General features: G+C 39.6%; 3 protein-coding genes across 6 annotated transcripts; all 3 read left to right on the top strand.

Annotated features, from left to right (window-relative positions):
- The first annotated feature begins 256 nt into the window (after window positions 1-256).
- Window positions 257-3,622, top strand: LOC125234746 (protein roadkill-like). The gene is made up of 2 exons (XM_048141132.1): window positions 257-421; window positions 2,737-3,622. Exons 1-2 carry the CDS (start codon window positions 408-410, stop codon window positions 3,569-3,571), a joined length of 849 nt encoding a protein of 282 aa, XP_047997089.1. The 5' UTR covers window positions 257-407; the 3' UTR covers window positions 3,572-3,622.
- An 89-nt stretch (window positions 3,623-3,711) lies between these two features.
- LOC125234633 lies at window positions 3,712-7,711 on the top strand. Of its 2 annotated transcripts, none has more exons than XM_048140961.1 (2): window positions 3,712-4,288; window positions 6,818-7,711. In XM_048140961.1, exons 1-2 carry the CDS (start codon window positions 4,212-4,214, stop codon window positions 7,647-7,649), a joined length of 909 nt encoding a protein of 302 aa, XP_047996918.1. In that variant the 5' UTR covers window positions 3,712-4,211; the 3' UTR covers window positions 7,650-7,711. The 2 variants fall into 2 exon arrangements, with proteins under 2 accessions (XP_047996918.1, XP_047996919.1); XM_048140962.1 differs by lacking the exon at window positions 3,712-4,288 and adding an exon at window positions 4,702-5,052.
- Window positions 7,712-8,373: 662 nt separating this feature from the next.
- On the top strand, window positions 8,374-22,123 carry LOC125234971 (Bardet-Biedl syndrome 4 protein homolog). 3 transcript variants are annotated; one of them, XM_048141396.1, is made up of 11 exons: window positions 8,374-8,606; window positions 9,199-9,332; window positions 9,810-9,922; window positions 11,303-11,397; window positions 12,508-12,670; window positions 13,131-13,292; window positions 14,182-14,296; window positions 15,732-15,887; window positions 16,998-17,207; window positions 17,939-18,107; window positions 21,672-22,123. In XM_048141396.1, exons 1-10 carry the CDS (start codon window positions 8,564-8,566, stop codon window positions 18,074-18,076), a joined length of 1,329 nt encoding a protein of 442 aa, XP_047997353.1. In that variant the 5' UTR covers window positions 8,374-8,563; the 3' UTR covers window positions 18,077-18,107; window positions 21,672-22,123. The 3 variants fall into 3 exon arrangements, with proteins under 3 accessions (XP_047997353.1, XP_047997352.1, XP_047997354.1); XM_048141395.1 differs by having other exon boundaries at window positions 8,375-8,606; window positions 17,939-18,102; XM_048141397.1 differs by lacking the exon at window positions 8,374-8,606 and having other exon boundaries at window positions 8,967-9,332; window positions 17,939-18,102.
- Window positions 22,124-24,772: the final 2,649 nt, after the last annotated feature.

Genomic DNA, 24,772 nt, shown 5'->3' with positions numbered 1-24,772 from the left:
TAAATCAAAGATTTGTATAATTAAAAAATACCTACAATTGGGTATTGGTAGACTGGGTAGTAACTTTGAAAATTGACTGGTATCCCCAATGTATGACAGTGATATCGTCACTGAATAATGTTGACATTGTCAGTAGGTGCGAGAGGGACACCAGCCCAAACAATGTCCTCTCATGTTTTTTTGACCTAACTACTCATTCTGGCTTAACTATAATTCTGTGGTTTGTAGTTTTTTTTAATTGACTGCACAGTTTGCATTTGCACTTTATTGTTCATGTTCATACTTTGATTTGATTACTGAATAAAAACATTTTTGAGACATATTTCAATGATTTGAGGCGGTGTTGTGTTTTGTGGTGTATTCAATTACTAATTACATTACGGCATAGTCAACGTCAATTTAAAATCATGCCGATTATTGTGTAAGTATTGTTTAAAACACGCATATGAAATAAAATTTTTGCAACCACCTGTTTAAATGTAATCATGTTAATAAACTTAATTGAAGTAACAACTGACACAACTGTTTACATATCGTCACTACTTTAAAAAAAACTTGTATCTTCGTCTGCCAATGAAAAGAAAATTGTAGTAAGTATTGTATAGCCTTACTGCGTTTTAACTTTGAGGAGCAGCGTGAGATACGAGATTTTTTCAAAGTAGTGACGAATGACGATATACCCAATGTAATAACTAGAGATGGGCCGAATATTCAATGTTCGTATTCGGCCGAATAGTTCGGTTGCATTGCCGAATATTTACCGAATAAACAAAGTAAATAACTTATGAGATCTTACGTATTCCATTGGATAGTAAGCTCCTATTTTAGTAGCTTTCTAAGAAACTACCTACTAAAAATGCGTCAAAATATAAACATAATTTGTTTTGTAATAAAGTTAAAAAATCGTAGTTTAAGAGTTGAGAAGAGTTCAGAGTTGTTTTAACTAAGTTTTAGTTATCCACTAAATTATAAGAACATAGTTGTAGTATGTAGAACTATTATCAATCATTTCATAGTTTTAATCTGAACATTCGCTTTAAAAATATGGCGTACCTAACCGAATATTCGGCCGAATGTTCGGTTCGGTAAGAGCTGAACCGAATGTTCGGCCGAATATTCGTATTCGGCAAAGTCCATATTCGGCCCATCTCTAGTAATAACCTAACCTAACCACAAAATTAAAATTTTGAAAAACCACCGACCACGACATAGTGAACCGATTTTCATGAAACATGGCTAAGAACACTCCCGACTAACTCAGCTATCAAACAAAAAAAAACTAAATCGAAATCAATTCACCCGTTCGGGAGCTACGGTGCCACAGACAGACACACACACAGACAGACAAACAAACAGACAGACAGACAGTCAGACACGTCAAACTTATAACACCCCGTCGTTTTTGCGTCGGGGGTTAAAAAATATAATGCATTGACCTTGCATGCATATAGGTACTTAGTACTTACAGTTAGTACGGGAGTCCAAGAGCGGATTTTTGGAGTGACTCAATTTCGTCAGATTAAGCCGTGACGGTTATTAATAGTGACGTGACTATTATTAATTTGATAATTTGAGCGATCTCGGCGAACGATATGTTATTTGCTAATCAAGAATAGCCACAGAATATATAATAGTACAAGTACAGAAGGCTCACTCCTTTGATGTTCACAAAATGCCGTTATTCTAAATTCGTACCTACAATAACAAACGGACCGCACGCGAGCAGTCGACATTGAATTCTATTGCGCCGCATGAAGGTCATTACGACTGAATGGGCCGCGAACTTGCGGCCGCCAGCATGTAGCTCGGTGATAGAATCGCGGAGTAAGCCGCCCCTGGAATAGCGTTGATTCACAAATTGTTCACGTCTTCGCACCGTATCATCCGTGTTTACAGCCCACGTAAATGTAGGTGGCTAGGCACAGCGTGAACTTGCCCAACTAAATCCAGTACGACTCTAAGGATAAACGAATAGTTATACTTTTTTTAATGCCAAACGACCCAAGGGTCATACATAAAGTACAATGGAGAAGACGAGAAATGTATGTAATGTAATTACGCCAATCGATCCTGTTACATTTAAGGACCGTAATAATGCATGAAGACGGTAAATAAATATATTTTTTTTTTCATGCAAATTGTATGGGAAACGTTTTTATCGTTTTTTTTTTGGTCTCATAGAGACTTTTGATGCTTGATAGGAATGGGATCGATTGGCGGCAAAAAAATGTTTTTGAAAAATTACCTTTTCTTGCACCCTTTTTGTGTGACCTTTTACTGACCCGCTATCAAAATAGCTGTATGTGTGAGAAAACAGGTCGACACGACGATGTTGCCACTTTCATTTCTACTCTTTTTAGTCAGGCTGTACGTCATATTGATATTAGAATTCACGTAATCTGGAGGGTGCCCCAGTTTCCTTTAGAATTTAGAAAGTATTTTGCAACCGTATGTAAACCGCAGATACCTAATGATTAACGTTTACCTTATTATCAAACATTGTGAGACATTTTAACAAATCTTCTTCTTCAACCTAACGTTTTCCCGGCCTAGCACCAGGGTCCGCTTTCCTGCTCAAACATTTTAACAAATCTGCAAAAAAAGTATAAAAAAATCTTACCTGTCATATAAACTTTTAGGAAGCTGAGTGACTACATCTTAGCATCGCCGGTGCTCCTCCTATTGTATACATTATATAAATATAATAAGTAACCAGATTTATTTGTTTTGTTATAGGGAAATCAAAGAACAACGGCTGGGAACAATATTAAAGCTCAGATGTTTCATTAGCACCTCGGGTACCGAGAGGGAGGAATTCACCAGTACAGAGTTCAATGTTAATGACCTGGCTATTGTACGTTTACATTTTAAAGACAAACTTCACGAACCTCTTCAATGTAAAATTCGTACACGAGCTATAAGTGGCAAAGTTATTAAAGTGAAAGTGTCATGTCAAGATACTGATGAAGCATTTTATTCAGAATGGATATGTACGAATGAATGGAAGTATATTGGAAAAAAATATTTATGTGATGTAGCATTAAGTGATGTCTTGACAAACGTACTTAGTATAAATATATCTGCTAGCCAGGTAGAAGATTCACCACTTGCTAAACTTTATGACGATGTTGATTTTACTGACTTTAATTTGAGCGCAGGTGGAGGAACTGTGCCTGTCCACAAAGCACTCCTTGCTATCCAGAGTGACGTGTTCCGAGCAATGCTCACCCGGGAATGGAAAGAGAAAACCGAGGGAAATATTCAGATGGAAGGGGTCACATTACAGACCCTACAACATTTCAAGGACTTCATGTACCTTCGGACTCTTCCCGGTGAGGGACTTAAGGCCTTATTGTTATTTGCATCATACTATTTAATAGATAATCTTAAAGCAGAATGTGTATCTAAGCTGGCTCTGGACTGCAAGTCTGGAGAATGGAATGACCTTCTAAATTTTGCTGTGAAACACCAAATATTTGAACTGGCTAATGCTATCATGATAGTGAATCCAACGTTTGTCATGAAAGATAATGAAAAGGAGCCCGTGAAAAAGCAAGAGAATGAGGAGTAATTGCTAGATAAGTTTTATTGTTTTAAAATAGAAATAAATATATCATTCATATCCTTATTGGTTAAGTTTATTTCCTCTTTTTAGTCAAGTGATTAAAGGTTTATACTAATATACCTCTACTAACCTAGTAAACAGGAAAATGTAGGCATATTAGAAGCCCGATTTATTGGTAGCCATAGGCACATTTTGGTCATTTGAATAACGCGCAACGCAAGAACCTCCATGCACATTCAGCTGCGCGTTAGGGGGTCAGCAAGAGGGAGGGTCTAAATGTAGCCCCGTGTCAAAAGGGGGCTCTTTTGCCCCTATACACTCCCGATACGGGTAATAAAACATTAACTTATGAGGATGTACAGTTAACCAATTGGAACCCTAGGCCACCCTACACCCATGTCAAAATCACACGCAGTAAGAGATTTCTTATTACAATCTAATTTATAACGTCACTATGACATAGTTCTACAGTGACCTAGGCTTCGTATTGGTTGACTATATGTAATGTAGTAAGCACAGAGTACATTTTAATTCGCACCTTTTTCTACTGACAAGTTGGGTGTGTTCCAATAAAGCACCTTCTGAATAGTTTGTAGGTTGCTACCTAAATATGAATCATTAAAGCTGACGCGGTTCTAGACACGCTATGCGGCAGCGTGTCAAGCCAAATTCAAGTAACAGAACTGGCGAGCAGCGCCGTGTGGAATATTACACGAACCATAAGTAATTACAAAAAAGCCATCTTTGACTCCCCTACTGCAGTGCCTGTGAACACTAAACTTCAATGTAGCCCTTTAATCTAAGATAGGTACCTACTTAATAGATAAAGCCTGACTCTGAAATATATGACTATAAATTAGTTTATTGCAAACCATTGACTATTCTCAAGAGGGCGCTGCTATTCTAAAGTATGCGATTCAGTTCAGTTTAGTATGAAGAAAATAGTAATGAAATGAATAGTCGTAATTATATATTTCTGATCAGGCTTTATTACCTAACCCTTCGCGTCTACATTTTTAATTTTTTCGGATCACTACTATACTTAAACTAGTAAGTATAACTATAAACTACCACTAGTATAAACGAACTTTTGAAGGGGACATAATTTTGTATGGAGTTATAGTTCTGAATATTATATTCTTTGTACCGGATTCTTTCAGTACAAAAAAGGCTTGAACACAGGATTTTAGTAAAAAAAAACCTAATTCTGAATTCCAAATTGGTAACACTGCTCATAAGTCATTTTTTACTAAATTAAAAATTGTTGCTTTCATGCACTGTCTAGGTTTAATTTAAGTATATTAATATTAAATTTAATGCATAATTAGTATTGATTGGTTGCCTTTAGATGCTTGTTATTTTTTTACATTTGCCGACAGTTACAGTCCTACCGGTAGAAATTCGGCATTTCAGCTAGCAGTTATAGTTTGAAAGCACACGTACTGACTACTGATAAGTAATCAATTTAAAATCATGCCTTTGAAAGTGTAAGTAACAATCTACATAATACAATTCATTCCTAAATGGTACCTACGCCAAAATACTTAGTGTTCTTGCAGTTATTTAATTGTACGGTAGTATTATATTATTCTGTGGTTGTTATGGTGTTCAATAAACTGTAGAATTCCAACTGAAGTTTTGCTGTGTGTAACATATTGTTACAGGTGATTGTTTGAAGAAATTCCATTTTTTTTACAGTGGTTTGCCATAAGGCAAAAATGTGTTGTGAATTCAAGTATTATTATTATTTGGAGCCCGTCGTGTCCCACTGCTGGGCAAAGGCCTCCCCCCAATTTTTCCACTGATCTCTATCCAGTGCTATGTCTGACCATTCCTCCAAGAAGGAGTCCAGTTCATCCCTCCATCGCCGGCGGGGTCTGCCGGATCCCCGATCAGAGTTTTCGGGCTCCCACACTGTAGTGAGTTTGGCCCACAACTCATTAGGCATTCGGCAGACGTGACCAGCCCAGTCCCATTTTAACTTGGCCGCCTTCCGAGCTACATCGGCGATTTGAGTTTTAGAGCGTAGCGTGGTGTTCCGGACTCGATCCACCAATTTGACACCTAGTATGCTACGCTCCATGGCTCGTTGGCAAACCCCGAGCTTGGACTTCTGAGCTTTAGTCAAAGACCAAGTCTGTGCACCGTAGGTCAGAATAGGGAGTATGCATATGTCCATGAGCTTCCGTTTGAGTGTCATCGGAAGATTACCTTTCATAAGATGTTTCATGGACCAATAGCTCCTCCAGGCGTTTTCAATTCGTCTTTCGATCTCTTTTTCTTGACGTGCCTGGAGGGAAACCAATTGGCCCAAATAAATGTACTCATTGACATATGCAACCTGTTCTCCACTTACCTCTATCCTACGTGGTGTACTATTAGTCATTAGCTTGGTCTTTGACATATTCATCTTCAGTCCAATCTCGAGGCTTGCAGTGCTTAGTTCTTCAAGCATTTCTTGTAACTCGGAAGCGGTTGAGGAGAAAACGACTATGTCATCAGCGAACCGTAGATTGGTTAATCTGCGTTCTCCGACGACGAGCCCCTTCTCTCCCCAACTAGGCGCAAGTTTTCTGAAGACGTGTTCCAGAGTGCTGGTAAAGAGTTTCGGCGATAGTGGGTCTCCTTGCTTAACTCCTCTCTATTTTGAAGGAAGGGCCAGATGATTGCAGTTTAATGGCGGCGGTACTATTTCTATATATGTTGCTCAAGAGATTAATGTAAGGTGGATCTATTTCTTGGTCTAACAGGGCAGTAAAAATGGATTCGTGTGTGATGCTATCAAAAGCTTTGGAGTAATCTATGAAGGCAATATAAAGTGGAAGTCTATGTTCTTGGCATTTTTCAATTATTTGATTTACAGAGTGCAGATGGTCGGTGGTAGAGAGGCCTGGCCTGAATCCTGCTTGCTCGGGTGGTTGGTGGCGATCGAGGCGGCCTGAGATACGGCTTTCTATAATTTTGATAAAAGTTTTGTACAGGTGGGAGACAAGGCTGATAGGGCGATAATTACCTATATCAGCCCTGTCACCCTTCTTGTATAACAGTATGATATTAGAGTGACACATTTGCTGTGGAAAAGTTTTTGATTGAATAATGTTATTAAATAGTTTCGTGATGTGGCTAATTAATTCCGGTTCTCCTACCCTTAGGGCTTCGGTTGTGATGCCGTCTTCAATTGTGAATTCAAGTAAGAAATCCTTATTACTTATATTCAATTCTTTGTACAAACTACATATATTTTCTTTGCAGTCAAGTCACAGAACAGCTGTTAGATGACTTCTTGAAACTTAGATGCTTGCTTAGTTTTTCTGGAACAGAACCCCAGGAATTCTTCAGCGAAGACTATGTTATTAATGACTTGGCTATTGTGCAATTACATATTAAAGATTCACCTAAAACACTTTTTTGCAAAATACTGGCAAGAGCCAAATGTGGCAAGGTCAAGGTGAAGGTATCCTGTCAAGATATGGGTGAACCTTTTTATGATGAATGGATCTGTGATAATTCATGGATACAAATTGGGAGCAGGCAAAATTGTGATATACATTTAGATAATGTATACACATGCTTATTCCATGTTAACATCTCTGCAAGCAAAGTCGGAGAGTCCTATCTCATGAGACTTTATAATGATGTTTATTTTACTGACTTCAATTTGAGCGCTGGCGATGGGAGTGTGGCAGTGCACCGGGCACACTTGGCAGCCCACAGCGATGTGTTCCAAGCGATGCTTACGAAGGACTGGAAGGAGACAAATGAAGGCCGCATTCAGATAGAGGGGGTCTCTCTGAAGACCCTGCAACACTATAAAGAGTTTATCTATCTTCACACTCTGCCGGATGGTGACGGGCTCAAGTCTTTACTCCTACTAGCATCATATTACTTAATGGATGAACTGAAGGCGGAGTGCATATCTAAGCTGGCTCTGAGCTGTAAGTCTGAAAATTGGAGAGAACTTCTAGAATTTGCCACCAAGAACCAATTATTTGAGTTAGCAAGTGCTATCATGATAGTAAGTCCAGCAGTTACCACTAAAGATGAACTAAATGTACCAGTTAAAGAAAAAGAAAATGATGGTTAATGATATAATAATTTTATTGTTTGTTTGCTATTCTTAGGCATGATTACAGTTTATAATAAATAGTTTATTTTTATTTTTATTATAATAAGTAATATATTTTTGATATCAAAGAATATGGGAGTGTTAATTTCACTCAATTGTAAAGTGAATCAAATCAATGAAAATACCTAAATAACACACTAGAATAATGTTGTGCAGTACAACATAAGTAGTGTTGTAGTCTGGTGAAGATATTAATAATAATTGATTGTCAATTATTTTATCACATGTAGGAAGGTCTTTTATAATTATAAGTATGGGCGTGAAACATAACAGACAGGAACTTTTATTGACATTCTTTTGATGTATTCATAGTAGGTATCATATAGTAGGTAGGTAGGCTAAGAACACTCCCTACTAGGGCACGCCACAGACAGTCTGAAAAACTCATAATCTTAAAAAATATTTGTATGCAATCTGAAAATAGTTATAGTTCAATCTGAGTTTGAACTGACAGGTTGCATACAAATCTTTTTTAAGATTATGAATTTTTAAGACTGGCGTGCCTGATTCAGCTATCCGTTCGAGGAGCTACGGTGCCAGAGACACACACACACACAGATAAACGGACAGAAAGACACGTCAAACTCATAACACCCCGTCGTTTTTGCGTTAGAATAAAAAAAAAGTGAATTACTGAAATTTTATAACTCCCTAAGGATAAAGCTCTTTCTATAACTCACTCTACGCTTGCGTGCAATCGCACACATACTGAGCAAGTGTGATGAAATGAATTACATATTTTTTACTCACATTACTTTGCTATATGGATCCGAGCAAACAGCGCCACCTGGTGATGCGCTTGCGGTTTATTCCACCAGAGTTAAACAAGGTTATATTTTTCCATGGTAACGCGTATGTAAACAAATAGCAACATGCGAAGACCATCAGTTTTTGTCGCCAAAGATCCTGATAAAGGTATGTAAATCTCTAATCGAATCGGTCTGTCTTTCGAATAATCAGTACATTTCTTAGAAGTTAATTGTGTAGGGACAGGGACACGCGATTACTCGCTTGCGAGTTTGATTACCTACATTGCGGTATTCGATAGGGATGCTGGCTGAATTGTGTGTAATTCTGACAGTCCGCAATGTAACTAAAATAAAATCCAAATCCAACAGCCAATTTTTTTTACATTATACCTAGCTATACTTACAATGTCGGTGGCAAACAAGCATAGGTACCTAACCTACGGCCCTCCTGAACTGAAGTCTTTGTAGCCGCTCGTTGAGCTGTGAACAAAACTATCGAGTAGAGTCTAGTGTTAGGTATTTGGGCTCTGTTTTAGATTAGGACTACCTGGGCCGAGCTGTGGTCGAGGGCCTTTAACTCTCTTAGGGCCATTGCACCCGCTCAACTCAAGGTTAGTGGGCTATCAACTGTCAGATTCCATTTAAAATGGTGGGTTAACTTCGGGGTAAACCTCCATTTTCGTTCGGCAAGTGGCCCTTAAACGCCATGACGCCATATTTTTGGGGGCCATGTAAAATATAATTGTCTGTCACTTCAGAATTCCGGTATGGCTCTCGCAACTGGCTGCTTCACGCGCGCTACGTTCGCGGCGAACATGCCATGTGCCTGGACCTGGCTGACGACCTTCAGAAAAACGCTGACAACAGGCATAGATACGCACATTATGTCAAGGTAACCCATTAAATCATAAATGTCTTATGAGTTTGATAACTGTCGTTATTGTGGGGCAATGCCCTACCTTGTAAAACCCCATTGCCCTACCTTAAGAATCAACATCGCCTTTAAGAATGTAGCACTACAGAGGGGGGAAACTTAGACCTAAACCTAGACCCATTAAGAAGAAGAAGCGCTTGGCAACCGTTGGCTCGTTGGGTGGATGACATCAGGAAAATTGCGAGTCACAACTGGATGAGACTATAATAGCTTAGGACCGGGATAAGGGGCGTACTAGAAGAGAGGCCTATGCTTAGCAGTGGGAAATAAAAGGCCGATGTGATCTCTCTTTTTCCAAACCCACATCCTCTTGGGTTGATAATCGCTTTTCCTCTACCGGTGTTTATACTAAGGAACTTTCTGGTCATGTGATCGCATGTGATGATGATACAGGTGAGCTGGGATGGATGTTGTCATTCACAGCGGTTTTTGCAGGGCTTAGTGTACGCGGACGCTGGGCGTCATCAGGAGGCGCTGGAGAGGTTCCATAGCTGCATCAGGCTGCAGCCGACAGACCCTGAGCCTTTGAAGCAAGTCGCTAAAAGCCTGTGAGTTTAGTGTGTTTTTCGACGAAAGTCAAAACTGAATTTTAACTTTATAGCGTGGCAAAGAAGAGTAGAAATTAAAAAGTGAATTGTAGGGTTGTCCCTTTAAATTCAATACATGTGTCACTTTTTAACCGCCTTCCAAATCTCAAGGGAAGGGGTTCTCAATTCGTCTGTATGTTTTTTTTAATGTTTGTTCCTCGATATCTCCGTCGTTACTGGACCGATTTTGAAAAATTTTTTTTTGATTGAATGTATATGCATACAGATTGGTCCCATTTTTCTCAGAACCCAGTTCTGATGATGGGATCCTGGAGAAATCGAGGGAACTCCTCAAATCTGAAAGGCATACATATGGTGATTTTTGTGTTTTTAAAGGAACAGCATGCATTTACGTACGGAACAGTGACATTTGGTGCAGTGGAACTCCTGATGATGGTCAGAATGGAACTCCTCAAATCTGAACGGCACACTTATAGTGACTTTGGTATTTTTATAAGAACAGCATGCACTTACGTCCAGAACAGTGACATTTGATGCAGTGGAAGTGCTGATGATGGTCAGAACGGAACTCCTCAAATCTGAACGGCACACTTATAGTGACTTTGGTATTTTTATAAGAACAGCATGCACTTACGTCCAGCACAGTGACATTTGGTGCAGTGGAACTGCTGATGAAGAGTGAGCCGCCCCTGGTTATAATCATTCTCATCTAAATCATACAAATTTCAAAATTGGTTCAGAAATGACGGAGATATCGAATAACAAACATTAAAAAATATATAACTTTTGAAAGTATTTATTCACATTTTATTAATTTCTAATCTTTCTTGTCAGGCTATATCTTTATACATTTTTATGTTGCTATGTGCTCTGTAAGGACATTGGCGCTGACTGCGGTGCCAAAATGTGACTGGCGTGGAAAAGGTTGCATTTTCTAACTGTTATTAGCAACGCTCTTGACCGAGTGGCGCTATTTAGACACAATTCCTGTAGGTAATCCCATGTTGTCAAACACCTGGATATTCCACGAATCCGCACGAAGCGCTTTGCTTCTTCTTTTCTTATGCGCACTGCCAAGGAGTGGAATTCCTTGCCGGCGGCTATATTTCCGAGCTCATATAACCCGGCAACCTTCAAATCAAGAGTGAACAGGCATCTTCTGGGCGAGCTCACTCCATCGTTGGCCACGTCTTTGCCTTTGGCTAGTCTGTGGCCAAGAGTAAGCCCATTTATAAAAAAATAAAAATAAAACCTACATGTCAAACATTGGAACTACTTTGAATATCTTCCGTTTAGAAGATATCTTCAAAAGTTGTATTTATCCCATCAGACGCAATTAATCCCGAACTTACATTTATAAAGTTCTTTTATTTATTAAAGGTCTTGCCAGGGTCGCTACCAGCTCTCATTGGAAGCTTATTTGGAGGCGGATAAGCTGACCAAGCATCCGGATAGCGACATCTACTGCGCTCTAGGTAACATTCACATTTATTGTATTCTGGCATTAGAAACAACTTTTCGACATAATATATTATGGTTTCCATATACTCAGATCTCCTGTGCCTGATCTATTCCATATTCCTCAGTTACGGAGGTTACTCTCTCTGGCGAAATTTACGATCGGGGTTATTAGAAGCACAATAGATAGCGTGGATCTGGTCGAAGCCTTCATGCGCTTATTTGTGCCTAACCAGTACACTCGCGCGCGGCGCCATCCGCTGCTGGCGGAGGGCGCCACGCGCACACGGGCGCACGCGCAGGCGCCGGTCGCGCGCGCGCACGCACTGCTCAACTCCGTGCTAGAACTGCTAGAAGCATACCCGGAGTGTGATTTGTTCGCTAGTGCAATTGGACGATTGATGATTGAATGTTAGAAGGTGATTGAGAGAGAGATGCCTGTAAGTAGTATCACTATTAATTAAGATAATTTTGTAAAATATACTTGTGTACTGGATGTATAAGTATTATCGATAACAATTTGTGCCGCTGTGGCCTTAGCTGTTAAGGTACAATTGTATACTGTAAGTAAATAAATAATAAATAATAAATAAATAAATATCTTCTTCAGATTACTTCGGGAAATCCTGAGCGTTCCTAGAGTTAGACCAACCTAAGTCGGCAGCAATTTTAATAACCCAAACGATGCAAGTGTTAAGTAATCATTAAAATTCATCAAATTGCATGGAATAGAAGATTGATGAAAGTTACACTTTCGCCGTCGTAGCTACATGTACCTAGTAGTAGGTAATAATGGTTAAAAGAGCCCTTTCTCATTAGGTACCTTTCTTTCTGTTCTTAAAATATAGAATTTTCCGTACAGTCGAGTTCATAAATATCATTTCTTCAGCTTAAGTGCGTTTTCACATTATCCGATCCGATATCGGATGTCGGAAGGATTTCATTAGAAAAAATCCAAGATGGCGCCTGTAATGTAGGTATGGGATATCGGTCCGACATCCGATATCGGATCGGATAATGTGAAAACGCACTAACTCGTAGCAATAAGGTGAAAAAATGTACACATGAACACGACTGTACCTATGTTAACTTTTATGTTTATAGTGGCTTCATAATTACGTTTCCAGCTGAATGTGCGAGTAACCTGGGCCAGATAGAGCGCGGGGTGGAATGGGCGCGTGCGGGCGTGCAGGCCGGCGGGGGAGAGCGGGCGGGGGCGCTGCTGGCGCGCCTGCTGCTGGCGTCGGGAGACGCTGTGGGCGCTTCGGCGGCGTACGACCAGGCTATTGCGTGAGTTGACTGGATATGAAGTGAGTGAGACAGATATAGCGGCGGTAGACTCGCGCTGTTAGATTAGATAGTCTACGTGTTTCTATTGGGCTGTAGTTCTCAGTAATGTGGGGGTAAAACGGGGTGGAGGGTCGCTGTTGGCGGCAGGAGACGCAGTAGGTGCTTCTGCGGCATACGACCAGGCTATTGCGTGAGTTGACTATATAGTGAGACAGCAGTAATAACGCCAACACTAGTGAGCTACACCTACACCGAGCACTAGTAATACAGAGTAGCGAGAGTGGTGCTGTGTGCGAGAACATACGTGACGAGTGAGACAGATATAGCAGATTAGCATTATACGTTAAACATCTATGAACTAATATAGCTAGCTTAAACAGATGGTGCGATGAAAATCGTTGCTAACTTAACTTGATATGACTACTCTTTTACGCCATATTAAATCAAAATCCAATTTCAGGACGCACGCCTGCGGTGCGGACACACTAGCCGCAGCGGGCGCGTTGCGTCTCCGCGCCGGCGCGCCGCGCGAAGCCTTCCAGCTGCTGGGGGCAGCACTGGCACAGCAGCCGTCGCAGCACGCCGCCGCACTGGCGCTGGCTGCTATGATGCTGCAGCACCGGTTAGTGTCCTATTTCTATTGGGTCGTGTTTAAGCTCCAACTTCCCAGTCCGCCGGCGCGCCTCTCAAGGACGCTCCGGGCCTTCAGCCCTACGCCGAGCTCGGCCTTCGGCCTTCGCTGGGTTTCGAAGCTCAGCGTCGGGCCTCCGGCCCACCGCTTCGCTTTTTAGACAATTTTGTTATTGTTCTGTGTGGGAGCACTGACTCGCATTGCTGAATTTATAAAATACAAAAAAGTCATTTATTTTGTCACTGTCAGGCATAAGCATAAATGAAGTAAGAAGTAACTAAGTACAGGTAGTGAATCCTATTCTTAGAAGTACTGTCACCCCTTCAATTCAGGAACTTGATTTTGCCTAAGCTTTATAAGCGTAATTTCTTATAACTAGGTCTTTAGCTTATCGCCAATATCACCCTCGCAAATTACGAGTGTTACTACTACGGTGGTAATAAGGCACTGGTCCCACGAAAAGCGATTAAGCTATGAGTTATCGGCTATAAAAACGAACAAAAGATAGTCACCCCCGTGTAAATAAAAGAGACGCGACGATAGCGCGGGCGAGTTATAGTTCCTCGCCGAGCTATGAACTACAAATCTCTCGCTCTAAGTATCTTTTATTTACACAGGTGCGACTGTCTTTTGTTCGTTTTTATAGCCGATAACTCATAGCTTACCCGCTTTTGATGGGACCAGAGCCTTATCCCCAGTAGGCATGCACATGATTGCCTCGCGAGTGTGTCGCCGTAGACTACCCGTCCTTATGTCATTAATACAGTTAGAAGACGTGTGATCTATCTGGCGGCGACATACTCTCGCGGCAATCATGGGCTAGGCCTACATCAGGTTAGAAACCACTGGGATAAAACAATCCTTGCCTATTTCATTTCAGAGATCTGGATGCAGCTTTAGCCAGACTTAAAGCGGCTCTCTCTGCCCATCCAACTTGTGTAGCTGCACATAGTAACTTGGGCTTGGCTTTAATGGCGAAGAAGAAATATGTTGCAGTAGGTATCAGCTAAGTTCGTTTTCACATTATCCGATCCGATATCGGATGTCGTAAGGATTACACTGGAAAAAATCCAAGATGGCGCCTATAATGTATGCGATATCGGTCCTACTAGGTCCTACTAAATAGATACTGTGAAAACGCACTAACTGTCCCCGAATATATTTGTTTATATTATATTATTATGAAGTGAAGATATTTTCTCAAAGCTTAGAAACTTGGTCCTCATCAGGCATCTACTCATTGCTCCATTATCTTTTTAAAAGAATACTACTGCCTTTGCAGAGTCGATACCCACGATACACGCGCGGTGATAAAATGAATATGGTTTTGTGTGCAGTTAAAAATTTCATTATTTAACCTGTTGAAAAACCGGCCAAGAGCTTGTCGAACCACGCTCAGTGTAGGGTTCCGTAGTTTTCCGTATTTTTCTCAAAAACTACTAAAGCTATCAAGTTGAAAACAATTTTCCTAGAAAGTCTTTATAAAGTTCTACTTTTGTGATTTTTTTCATATTTTCTAAACATTGTGGTTCAAAAGTTAGAGAGGGGGGGGGGGGGCACACTTTTTTTCCTTTAGGAGCGATTATTTCCGAAAATATTAATATTATCAAACAAAACATTTTTTTTTTTCACTTTTTATTTTACCACTTTGTCGGCGTGATTGATTATTAGTACCAAATTTCAGCTTTCTAGTGCTAACGGTCACTACGATTATCCGCGGACGGACGGACGGACGGACGGACAGATTAGTTGACTACGGAACCCTAAAAAACCATGTTGACAGATCGCACATGACATGTGCATGGTCCCGCTGAAGCTTTTCGTTAGGTATTCCACAAAATACGTTGACATATTCGTGTTTAATTTTTAACAAGCAGAAACGTCTGCTAACGATTCTAAACATTTTTATATTAAAGGAAAACTTGGAAAAATTTACGCTTCCGGCGGGACTTGAACCCGCATCCTTTTTGCAATCCGTGCAATGCTCTTAACCAATTGAGCTACGGAAGCCACGCCGGACATCGCAAATCTTTCCATGCCTTTCCTTATGTACACACGTCTTGGGGTGACGTCTAGCGCCATCTACCGACAGACTATTACGTCTTGTAACGGCACTGGAGTCTCAAGTTATATTGAGAATTCACCAGTAACAATGTGCTAACCCATACTATTTTTTTTTTAACAAGCAGAAACGTCTGCTAACGATTCTAAACATTTTTATATTAAAGGAAAAATTGGAAAAAATTACGCTTCCGGCGGGACTTGAACCCGCATCCTTTTTGCGGCTTCCGTAGCTCAATTGGTTAAGAGCATTGCACGGATTGCAAAAAAATGCGGGTTCAAGTCCCGCCGGAAGCGTAAATTTTTCCAATTTTTCCTTTAATATAAAAATATTCGTGTTTAATTAATATGTAAAATATTATTCGTCAGGCGCTGACCTGTCTCCAACGAGCAGTATGGTCGGCCCCGCTCAGCGCCCGTGCTGCCCACAACTTGGGTCTCGCGTTACTACTGTGTAGACGACCGGCCTCCGCTTTCTGTAGGCTGGCTACGGCAGCGGCATTGCAGCCACGACAACCTTACACGGTAAGAACATGTCTCCTCTTGAGTCCTCTGTGACTAGGGTACACAAAATATGACCAACTGGCTCCCAACTAGGGTTGCAAATAGAAAAAAAAAACAATTTTTTTTTCAGAAATGTGAAAAAAAATGAAAAAAAAAACAGAGCATTCTTGTTTTTTTTCTAAATATAGTTTTTTTTCAGATGAACAAATAATACGACTATAATGGTTTTTCGTGATTTGTAACGTTTCAATAATAATAACGTACATTTTAATTCGATAAACATTCAGTATACAAACGTTTATTGGGGAATCCCCGATGCAGAGTGGAGCGTGGAGAGGCCGTGGTGTTGCCAACAGTAAATAGCGACAACAGCTAAACTACAGATTACGTAAATGTTAGTTTGTTAAAACCAGAAATTAAAATTATTAAATGAAATTCGTTTAATAGTTAACAAAAAGTCCGAAAAACAGTATAAAAGTATTAACTACTTTGCAAATTTTGAGATTTAGTACTTTAGAAAAAAAAAACTGGTTTTTTCACGGTTTTTTTTTCAAGCCAGAAAAAAAAACCGTTTTTTTTGCAACCCTACTCCCAACTAGTCATGTATCATGTACTGCTGCGTACAACTCATGTTACTGTTGTGTATATGACCGGCCTCCGCCTTCTGTAGACTGGCTACTGCAGCGGCGTCACAGCCTAGGTAGCTTTACAAAGTTCAAAATGAGAGTGGGTTTTTGTACCTTACCTCCAACCCTTTTGGTGTTTCAGATGTCCGTGGTTTACCATCATTCGACCTGACTGCTGGTCTGCCTTCTATCCCATAAAATCTTACGGATTCTTTGTTCTTTTCTGTTAGTCTGTTAATACTTTTTTTTTGATGAATACTTTTGCTTTTTAAATCGTATCTTGTTTTTGCATGTTAATTATAAAATGTAGTGTTTTGAAAAGAAGTGGCCCGCCGAGTTTCTTGCCGGTCCCATAGTGCATACCCCCCTCCAGCTGAGGGGGGACTGAAATCTTCTCGAGGCTGAGGCGTAGGGTTAGAGCCGGCGTAGCTTTATTTGACGTTCATATGGGCATTATGATATGCCTACCTACTTGGAAAATAAATATTTAATTTAATTTCATCAGGTCCTTCTAATAGGCATCGCGCTAGAACGCCTCGGGGACGCTCGCGCTGACGCCGCGTACGCCCGCGCCGCAGCTTTAGCGCCGGGCGACGCGCTGGTGCGTCTCAACCGCGCCGGGCGTCTCGCGCGTTCCGGTCATCCTGGGAAGGCTGTGGAAGAGGCTCGTGCGGTGGCTGAGATATTACAGAGAGAGGAGAAGCCTGACGCTCAGGTTAGTACTTCTTGTCCGATTGGAAGCGAGCAAGGGTCTTGACGTTGCCAATGTTAATTGTATCAAAAGGTTCAGTTGTGTGTCTAAGCAGTAGCGGAGATATTGTAGACAGAGGAAAAACCTAACAAACTAGGCAAACAGGGAAGCCTGACGCTGATCCAATTAGAAAAACGACGACCGGTCTGGCTCAGTCGTAGTGACCCTGCCTGCTGAGCCGCGGTCCCAGGTTCGAATCCCGGTAAGGGCATTTATTTGTGTGATGAGCACTGATTATTGTTCCCGAGTCATGGATGTTTTCTATGTATATAAGTACGTATTTATCTATTTTAAGTATGTATATCGTCGCTTAGCACCCATAGTACAAGCTTTGCTTAGTTTGGGGCTAAGTTGATCTGTGTAAGGTCCCCCAATATTTATTTATTTATTTAAAAAGCAAAAGTCTTGACAGTTACAAGGTTAGTAGCCTCAAAAAACGGACTGGTCTACCTCAACTCAACTATGCTTGGCGTCTTTGCGCATTGACCGCAGGAGGCAGTACATCGGTAGTGGTTTTGTTTTAAGCTATATATTCTGTGTTGATTTTTTTTTTCAATCATAAACTAATCACTGGTATCGGTCTATAGACCTTGGGTTATTATATTATTAAACTTGCGTGTGGTTTTAAGCTTGTCTAATAGATACAACTCGCACAGACTAATGAGTCTTGTATAGGATTTAACTTTTTTTTGCAGCTAACTAGTTCTCTGGCAACACTACTGGCCCTGCTACGTGACGCTGGCGTGCAGCTGGCAGACTTGCCAGACCACCTGCCTCGCGCCGACACGCCAGACGACCTGCCAGAAGATGACATGACAGCTGACGAGGTTTAGAATTGTAGAAAACGTCGTTAAATAATGTAAGGTACTCTCTACTTATGGTTCTAGGATTTTCCTTGCTTAAGGCTTGATAGACTTGCCAGACCATCTCCGTCACGCTGACATGCTTGTAGACTTGCCAGGGTGACATGACAACTGGCGAGGTTTAGAACTGCAGAAAAACTGCTTAGATATTCACTGTAAGTAAGTAGTTTTACTTTAGAATTTTCATTACTCAAAGGCTTGCCATACCACACCTTCCACGAGCCGGCACGCCCGAAGAATTGCCACATGACGAGGATTAATAGTAACTACTTATAGTAAAAAAGTTAATTCGATTAAATTAATTAATGCCCGACGTATGTATGGTTCTATGTTACGGTTTTTCCTGGTAATATGGTTGATATATCGATACGTATGTTGGCCAAACCGCTTGCTAGCATTTGCAATTTATATTAACATCAATTTTAAGTACCTACGCTCTATAGTCTACACGTGACTTTCAATATTGACTTGTGTTTTATTCCATATTCGATAATGCTACCAATTGCATCATTTTACTGTAGAATTTATTTCAATGCAGTTTTTTATGGACTTTATAGTTATAAATCATGGAATTATTCGTTCTACTCGTTATAGCAATATTTTTAAATGGGGTAAGTATTTTTTTAATATTTTATGTCATGAATTCAGTAATGTAGTTTTAACCTAGCTTGCTTGCATGTTTTTAAGTCTCTGAATAAACAGGCAGGTACTTTTTATCAAAAAGAAAAAAAAATACAGACTTATACAATCTGTAATTATGTGTGTATTTTATTGATTCCCGTTGTCCCGACAATCAATTTCTCTTACTGTTAGTGAGTTATTATAAAAATAAAACGTAATCACTGAATAAGTTTATTACAATTTTTACTACTTTCTTAGGTATGTAGTTATTGTAATATGTGCTGTCATATACTTGACACTAACTTTTATATTATTAACTAGCTTTTTCCCGCGGCTTCGCTCGCGTTAGAAAGAGACAAAAAGTAGCCTATGCCACTCTCCATCCCTTCAACTATCTATACTTAAAAAATCACGTCAATTCGTAGCTCCGTTTTGCCGTAAAAGACGGATAAACAAACAGACGCACACACTTTCCCATTTATAATATTAGTATGAATTATTTTATACGACTAGGGAACAAACCAAATTATTTTCTTGAATATTTTTTTGATTTGTTCTTTTTTCGATTCCCGGGCCGGCTCGGCCACCAGTGGGCCTTGTAGTTTTTTTTCTTTCGTGTACGATATCTATTTCAATTTATAATGAACTAGCTTTTACCCGCGGCTTCGCCCGCGTAATAAAAGTATTCATTAAGATTTTCATTTGGATCCGTTGGGACCGTAGGTTTCTCTGTAGGTATATTTATCTGCGATTATTTCGATTGCACATAATACTTTTGCTTGCAATGATTGTAGAAATATTACACATCGACCACAGCGTAGGTAATTCTATATACGCTGGGGAAACCTTTATAAACATCCCACATAGCCCGTATTTCGACACTATGATCGGTGGGTAAAAAGTACTTTTTTCTATTATCCCTTACAATTTTTTACATTTTGCTTATACTTATCGCAAACGTAATCTTCAAGCAAGCAAACAACGATCGTCTTAGAGCACATTGATTGTAAGAGACCGCCGACCGATTATCCGTATCCCGCTAACGATACCCATATTATCCGTATCCGTATCGCTATCGCTATCCCTATCGCTATCCCTATCGCTATCCCTATCCCTATCGCTTTCCCTATCGCTATCGCTATCCCTATCCCTATCCCTAATATCCCTTATCAAGATGTTTAATGATATAACACTTTAAGTTCTCGCGCTTTGTACACATATTTAAAGTCACATACAGGTCGAACGCGATTAATTAACATTATTTTTACCTTTTTTCCCAACGTTTCGGCCAGGTTGCACTGGCCGTGGTCGCGGAAGACTGACGTCCCAGCAAAATGTCACCGGAGATGTAAACAACACAAAACTACCCGATATTAATTTATATAAATGTTCGGGGTAGACAAATAAATATAATCTACCCGCTTTTAGTTAATGTTTATTTCCCACCATGTTTATTTTAAAGGTAAAAATAATGTTAATTAATCGCGTTCGACCTGTATGTGACTTTAAATATATGTTTAATGATTTCTTATCAAGTGCTAAAATATAAAGTTTCATGGTTTTATCATTTAAAATTAAGAAATCCCATACAAACTTTCAACCTCTTTTTCAACCCCTTCATCCCTTTTTTTCGAAATAAAAAGTAGCCTATGTTCTGTCTCAGGGTCTAAAGATTGTCTGTTCCAAATTTCATCAAAATCGGTTGCGTGGTTTAAGCGGGAAAGCGTAACAGACAGACAGACAGAGTTACTTTCGCATTTATAATACTAGCTTTTACCCGCGGCTTCGCCCGCGTAATAAAAGTATTCATTAAGATTTTCATTTGGATCCGTTGGGACCGTAGGTTTCTCTGTAGGTATATTTATCTGCGATTATTTCGATTGCACATAATACTTTTGCTTGCAATGATTGTAGAAATATTACACATCGACCACAGCGTAGGTAATTCTATATACGCTGGGGAAACCTTTATAAACATCCCACATAGCCCGTATTTCGACACTATGATCGGTGGGTAAAAAGTACTTTTTTCTATTATCCCTTACAATTTTTTACATTTTGCTTATACTTATCGCAAACGTAATCTTCAAGCAAGCAAACAACGATCGTCTTAGAGCACATTGATTGTAAGAGACCGCCGACCGATTATCCGTATCCCGCTAACGATACCCATATTATCCGTATCCGTATCGCTATCGCTATCCCTATCGCTATCCCTATCGCTATCCCTATCCCTATCGCTTTCCCTATCGCTATCGCTATCCCTATCCCTATCCCTAATATCCCTTATCAAGATGTTTAATGATATAACACTTTAAGTTCTCGCGCTTTGTACACATATTTAAAGTCACATACAGGTCGAACGCGATTAATTAACATTATTTTTACCTTTTTTCCCAACGTTTCGGCCAGGTTGCACTGGCCGTGGTCGCGGAAGACTGACGTCCCAGCAAAATGTCACCGGAGATGTAAACAACACAAAACTACCCGATATTAATTTATATAAATGTTCGGGGTAGACAAATAAATATAATCTACCCGCTTTTAGTTAATGTTTATTTCCCACCATGTTTATTTTAAAGGTAAAAATAATGTTAATTAATCGCGTTCGACCTGTATGTGACTTTAAATATATGTTTAATGATTTCTTATCAAGTGCTAAAATATAAAGTTTCATGGTTTTATCATTTAAAATTAAGAAATCCCATACAAACTTTCAACCTCTTTTTCAACCCCTTCATCCCTTTTTTTCGAAATAAAAAGTAGCCTATGTTCTGTCTCAGGGTCTAAAGATTGTCTGTTCCAAATTTCATCAAAATCGGTTGCGTGGTTTAAGCGGGAAAGCGTAACAGACAGACAGACAGAGTTACTTTCGCATTTATAATATTAGTATGGATGGATGGATTAGTATGGATATTAGTATGGATTATTGTTTTGTCTTTAGATTGCCGCACAAAACATACCTCCCCAGCGAGAACTGGAAGCAGAATTAATAGTACTACCACCTCTCATCCTTGGGTACGAAGATTTAGAAGAATCCGATAACGAATCGGCCCCGGAAAATCTTCGTCAACTCAAGTCGTCAAGTCCAGTACCGACTACCGGGGGCTTGGCACAAGAGTTGGCTGCAAAAATGTCGCGTATGGATGACACCTATAAACTGGGGATGGCAAATGAGCTGGCCAAACTTTTGCAGCTCGGTGTTTTAGGTGCGACCACTTCGGCCGATTTTACTAAGAGAAGGGGAAGGGCCGGTGTTGAGCGGAGGCCAGTGGGTTTGCCTGATATGGATTTCAGCTAGATGTTTTGTTTTAGTCGGTGGATCTGAACACAATCTTTACAATAGTTACATGAAAACTCAAAATTTCCCACCATACGTCTCCTTTTAAAATGTATATTATACATATAAAGTTATACATTGTATAACTTTATTGCAAATAAAATAAGTACAAATGGTGGACTTAATGCATTCTTCCGGTCAACCAAGGGGGTGATTAGGTGCAAGCATCGTGATAGAAAACAATTGTCAGATTTCACTTTCTACTATAAACAAGTAAAATTACAAAATGTATTCAAAGTCCCAAATACTTCTTTAAGTTTTTTTTTATTTATTCAAGGAAGTTTTATTTATTTATTCGTCAAGAATGTCAAATGTTTGTTATCAAACGATAATTTTGTTAAAAGAACATTTTACGAGTTAGTTATTAAGTGTATCGTTATTATCTTAAAATTAGTGTGAAATAAAATAAAACACAAAACAGTTTTCAATTATTTATATTGAAAGTATCACCTTCGTCATACCAGCACTGAAGGGTGTCCACGTTTTACGTACAACACAATTACAAAATATAATCGACACTGAGCACATACAAATAAGGTTGGGAATCGAACAGCCGGCCTGGCGCAATGGACTCGCCTGAAGGCACTTGAGGTTTGGCGTTACAATTTGGCAAGTCGACTTTTCTATGAATTTTTTGAACAGAAAAGTGACTAGAGATTTTTAGAGACGTAGTTTTTTAAGGGGGAAACAACCATTACCAGACAAAAAATGGCGCACTACGTCAGAATACCGGTTGTAATTTATTAACCGCCAGTATGGCCTGTATGGCATATCTGAGCAAAGTTTAGGTGCCCGCCAGGGTTCTGGTTCCGAAAGTGTATTCGAAGATTCGGAAGATGTATAATAATATACTCCATATCATTGGATTACTGTCACTTTTCTATTCGCGTACCTAAAGATAATACAAACTGAGATAATGATATCATAAGTAGGAAAGTTAAATTTTGTTAAGCGTGGTTTTAAATCAAACGTTAATTGAAATTACAGTCTCTTATATCAACCAGTATTAATAAAGGTGACTATGTATACGACGTCCAAAATATTACAGAATACAAGTTTTTTTTTCAGGCGCCGTAGCCGAATGGCATTTCTGCGACGCGAAACGAAAACGAAACGTCGCGAGAGGTAGTCTGGCTCGTCGCGCCAACACGCAAGATCGATAGAGATAGATATCTACGAGCGTTTCATTTCGTGAGCGTTTGTGCCATTAGGCTACGTACCCAGGATTCTAATTTATGAAAAGTTAATCAAGTTAAGAAATTTATTGAACATATATTTTGCGTTTAAAACTTGCTTGAATTATAAAATTTAAATCGTTATAACACAGGCCGGCTAAGGCGAAATTATTGCTTCTAAATTTACACAGTCGATTTAAGAAGTACAAAATGTACAATTTGTACTATGGATCAGACTGGTCACCAAAATAAATTAGAGATGTGCCAAACCGAAAATATCGCAAACCGGGCTGAACGGTTTGATTTTCTACGTAAACCGGTTTCAACCCGGTTTGACCAAACCGAGTTGCTACGACGGTCCTTAGCGTATTAATGTAGCGGTTAGGTTTGGCCCGTGTGAAGCGATTCGTCAAAATTAAACACGAATCAAGTCGGTCGGGTTGAGTCGAGTCGAGTCAAGTTATGCCCGAAACACATTATATAACGTGACGCGCGATATATCGACTTAAAAAGCGTCACAATTAAAGTTGTGTTTGAACGAGCTAAACTAAAACTAAGTTAATGCAAATAAATATATTTCATTTCATTTCATCAAAATATTCGTAATGGAGACAGAACATCTGTTATTATAATTGATTTCAAACCAAAGCGCGCACGGCCGGGCGGACCGCGAGCGTGTTTCAGATTCTGGCCGTGGCACCACTTCCGCGCGAAAGTACAGCTGTCCTGCTTGCACTCGCTGGCTTGCAGTTCCGATGCCGATATTGACGGTTTCGTTATCAACATTTTCGAGTCGAGTCATGTGGGAGTGGGACCGATCGGTACGTTCGTTCGGCTGCGTTCCGTCTGCTCGTTGGAACCGGTTTGGTGAACTGTCAAACCGAGTCGGGCCGAGTTGAGCCTAACTCGGTTTGAACCGGGTTGGCAAACCGGGTTGACACATCTCTAAAATAAATGTATCTTTACATACGACATACAATGTTGCATTGATAATAATCTTGTGTGTGTGTGGATTGAGTGAGCACCTTCCGAAAATAAAAAAAAATATGCTGATCATTTAGTAAAAGTTCTAAAAGAATTGTAAAACGAATCTCTGAATTTGTAAAAAGATAAATCAAAAGATACAGCCATTAACATGTGCTCACTCAGTTCTCACAAACTACCAACGAAAACAGTGAATATATTCATTTAACATATAATATTTATATACTAACATTTAGTAAAAAATAGGCCAACCTACCTCTATAAATATTAGATCACCTAGTGACGTATTAAATTTTTTACAAATAGTTTCTTATGCTCACTCAATCCACACACTTTTGAAAAGCCGAATTTTGATGAAAAACATAAGATTTAGACCGCTATTATATGTGTATAGTTTAGTAAAAGTGAAATGGGAATTTGTAAAATACAAAACAAACCACTAACGTGTCAGGTTTTCTTATAATAAATTTTTGTAAGTGCTCACTCAGTCCACACGTTTTGAGAAAGTTAAAAATGTAAATATCTTACGATTTGTAGCACCTAAGA

Source organism: Leguminivora glycinivorella, chromosome 16 (genome assembly GCF_023078275.1).
Source record: "Leguminivora glycinivorella isolate SPB_JAAS2020 chromosome 16, LegGlyc_1.1, whole genome shotgun sequence".
Lineage (NCBI taxonomy): Eukaryota > Metazoa > Arthropoda > Insecta > Lepidoptera > Tortricidae > Leguminivora > Leguminivora glycinivorella.
This window is presented reverse-complemented; position numbering and strand designations above follow the sequence as displayed.

What these genes read in the sequence shown, in the direction of transcription:
- LOC125234633 (XM_048140961.1), top strand. Translation starts at nt 4,212, where the DNA reads ATGCGGCAGCGTGTCAAGCCAAATTCAAGTAACAGAACTGGCGAGCAG. An exon ending in GAATATTACACGAACCATAA is followed by an intron (nt 4,289 to 6,817) that starts GTAATTACAAAA and finishes TTTTCTTTGCAG; the next exon opens with TCAAGTCACAGAACAGCTGT.
- LOC125234971 (XM_048141396.1), top strand. Translation starts at nt 8,564, where the DNA reads ATGCGAAGACCATCAGTTTTTGTCGCCAAAGATCCTGATAAAG. An exon ending in CGCCAAAGATCCTGATAAAG is followed by an intron (nt 8,607 to 9,198) that starts GTATGTAAATCT and finishes CTGTCACTTCAG; the next exon opens with AATTCCGGTATGGCTCTCGC. An exon ending in CGAAGAAGAAATATGTTGCA is followed by an intron (nt 14,297 to 15,731) that starts GTAGGTATCAGC and finishes ATTATTCGTCAG; the next exon opens with GCGCTGACCTGTCTCCAACG.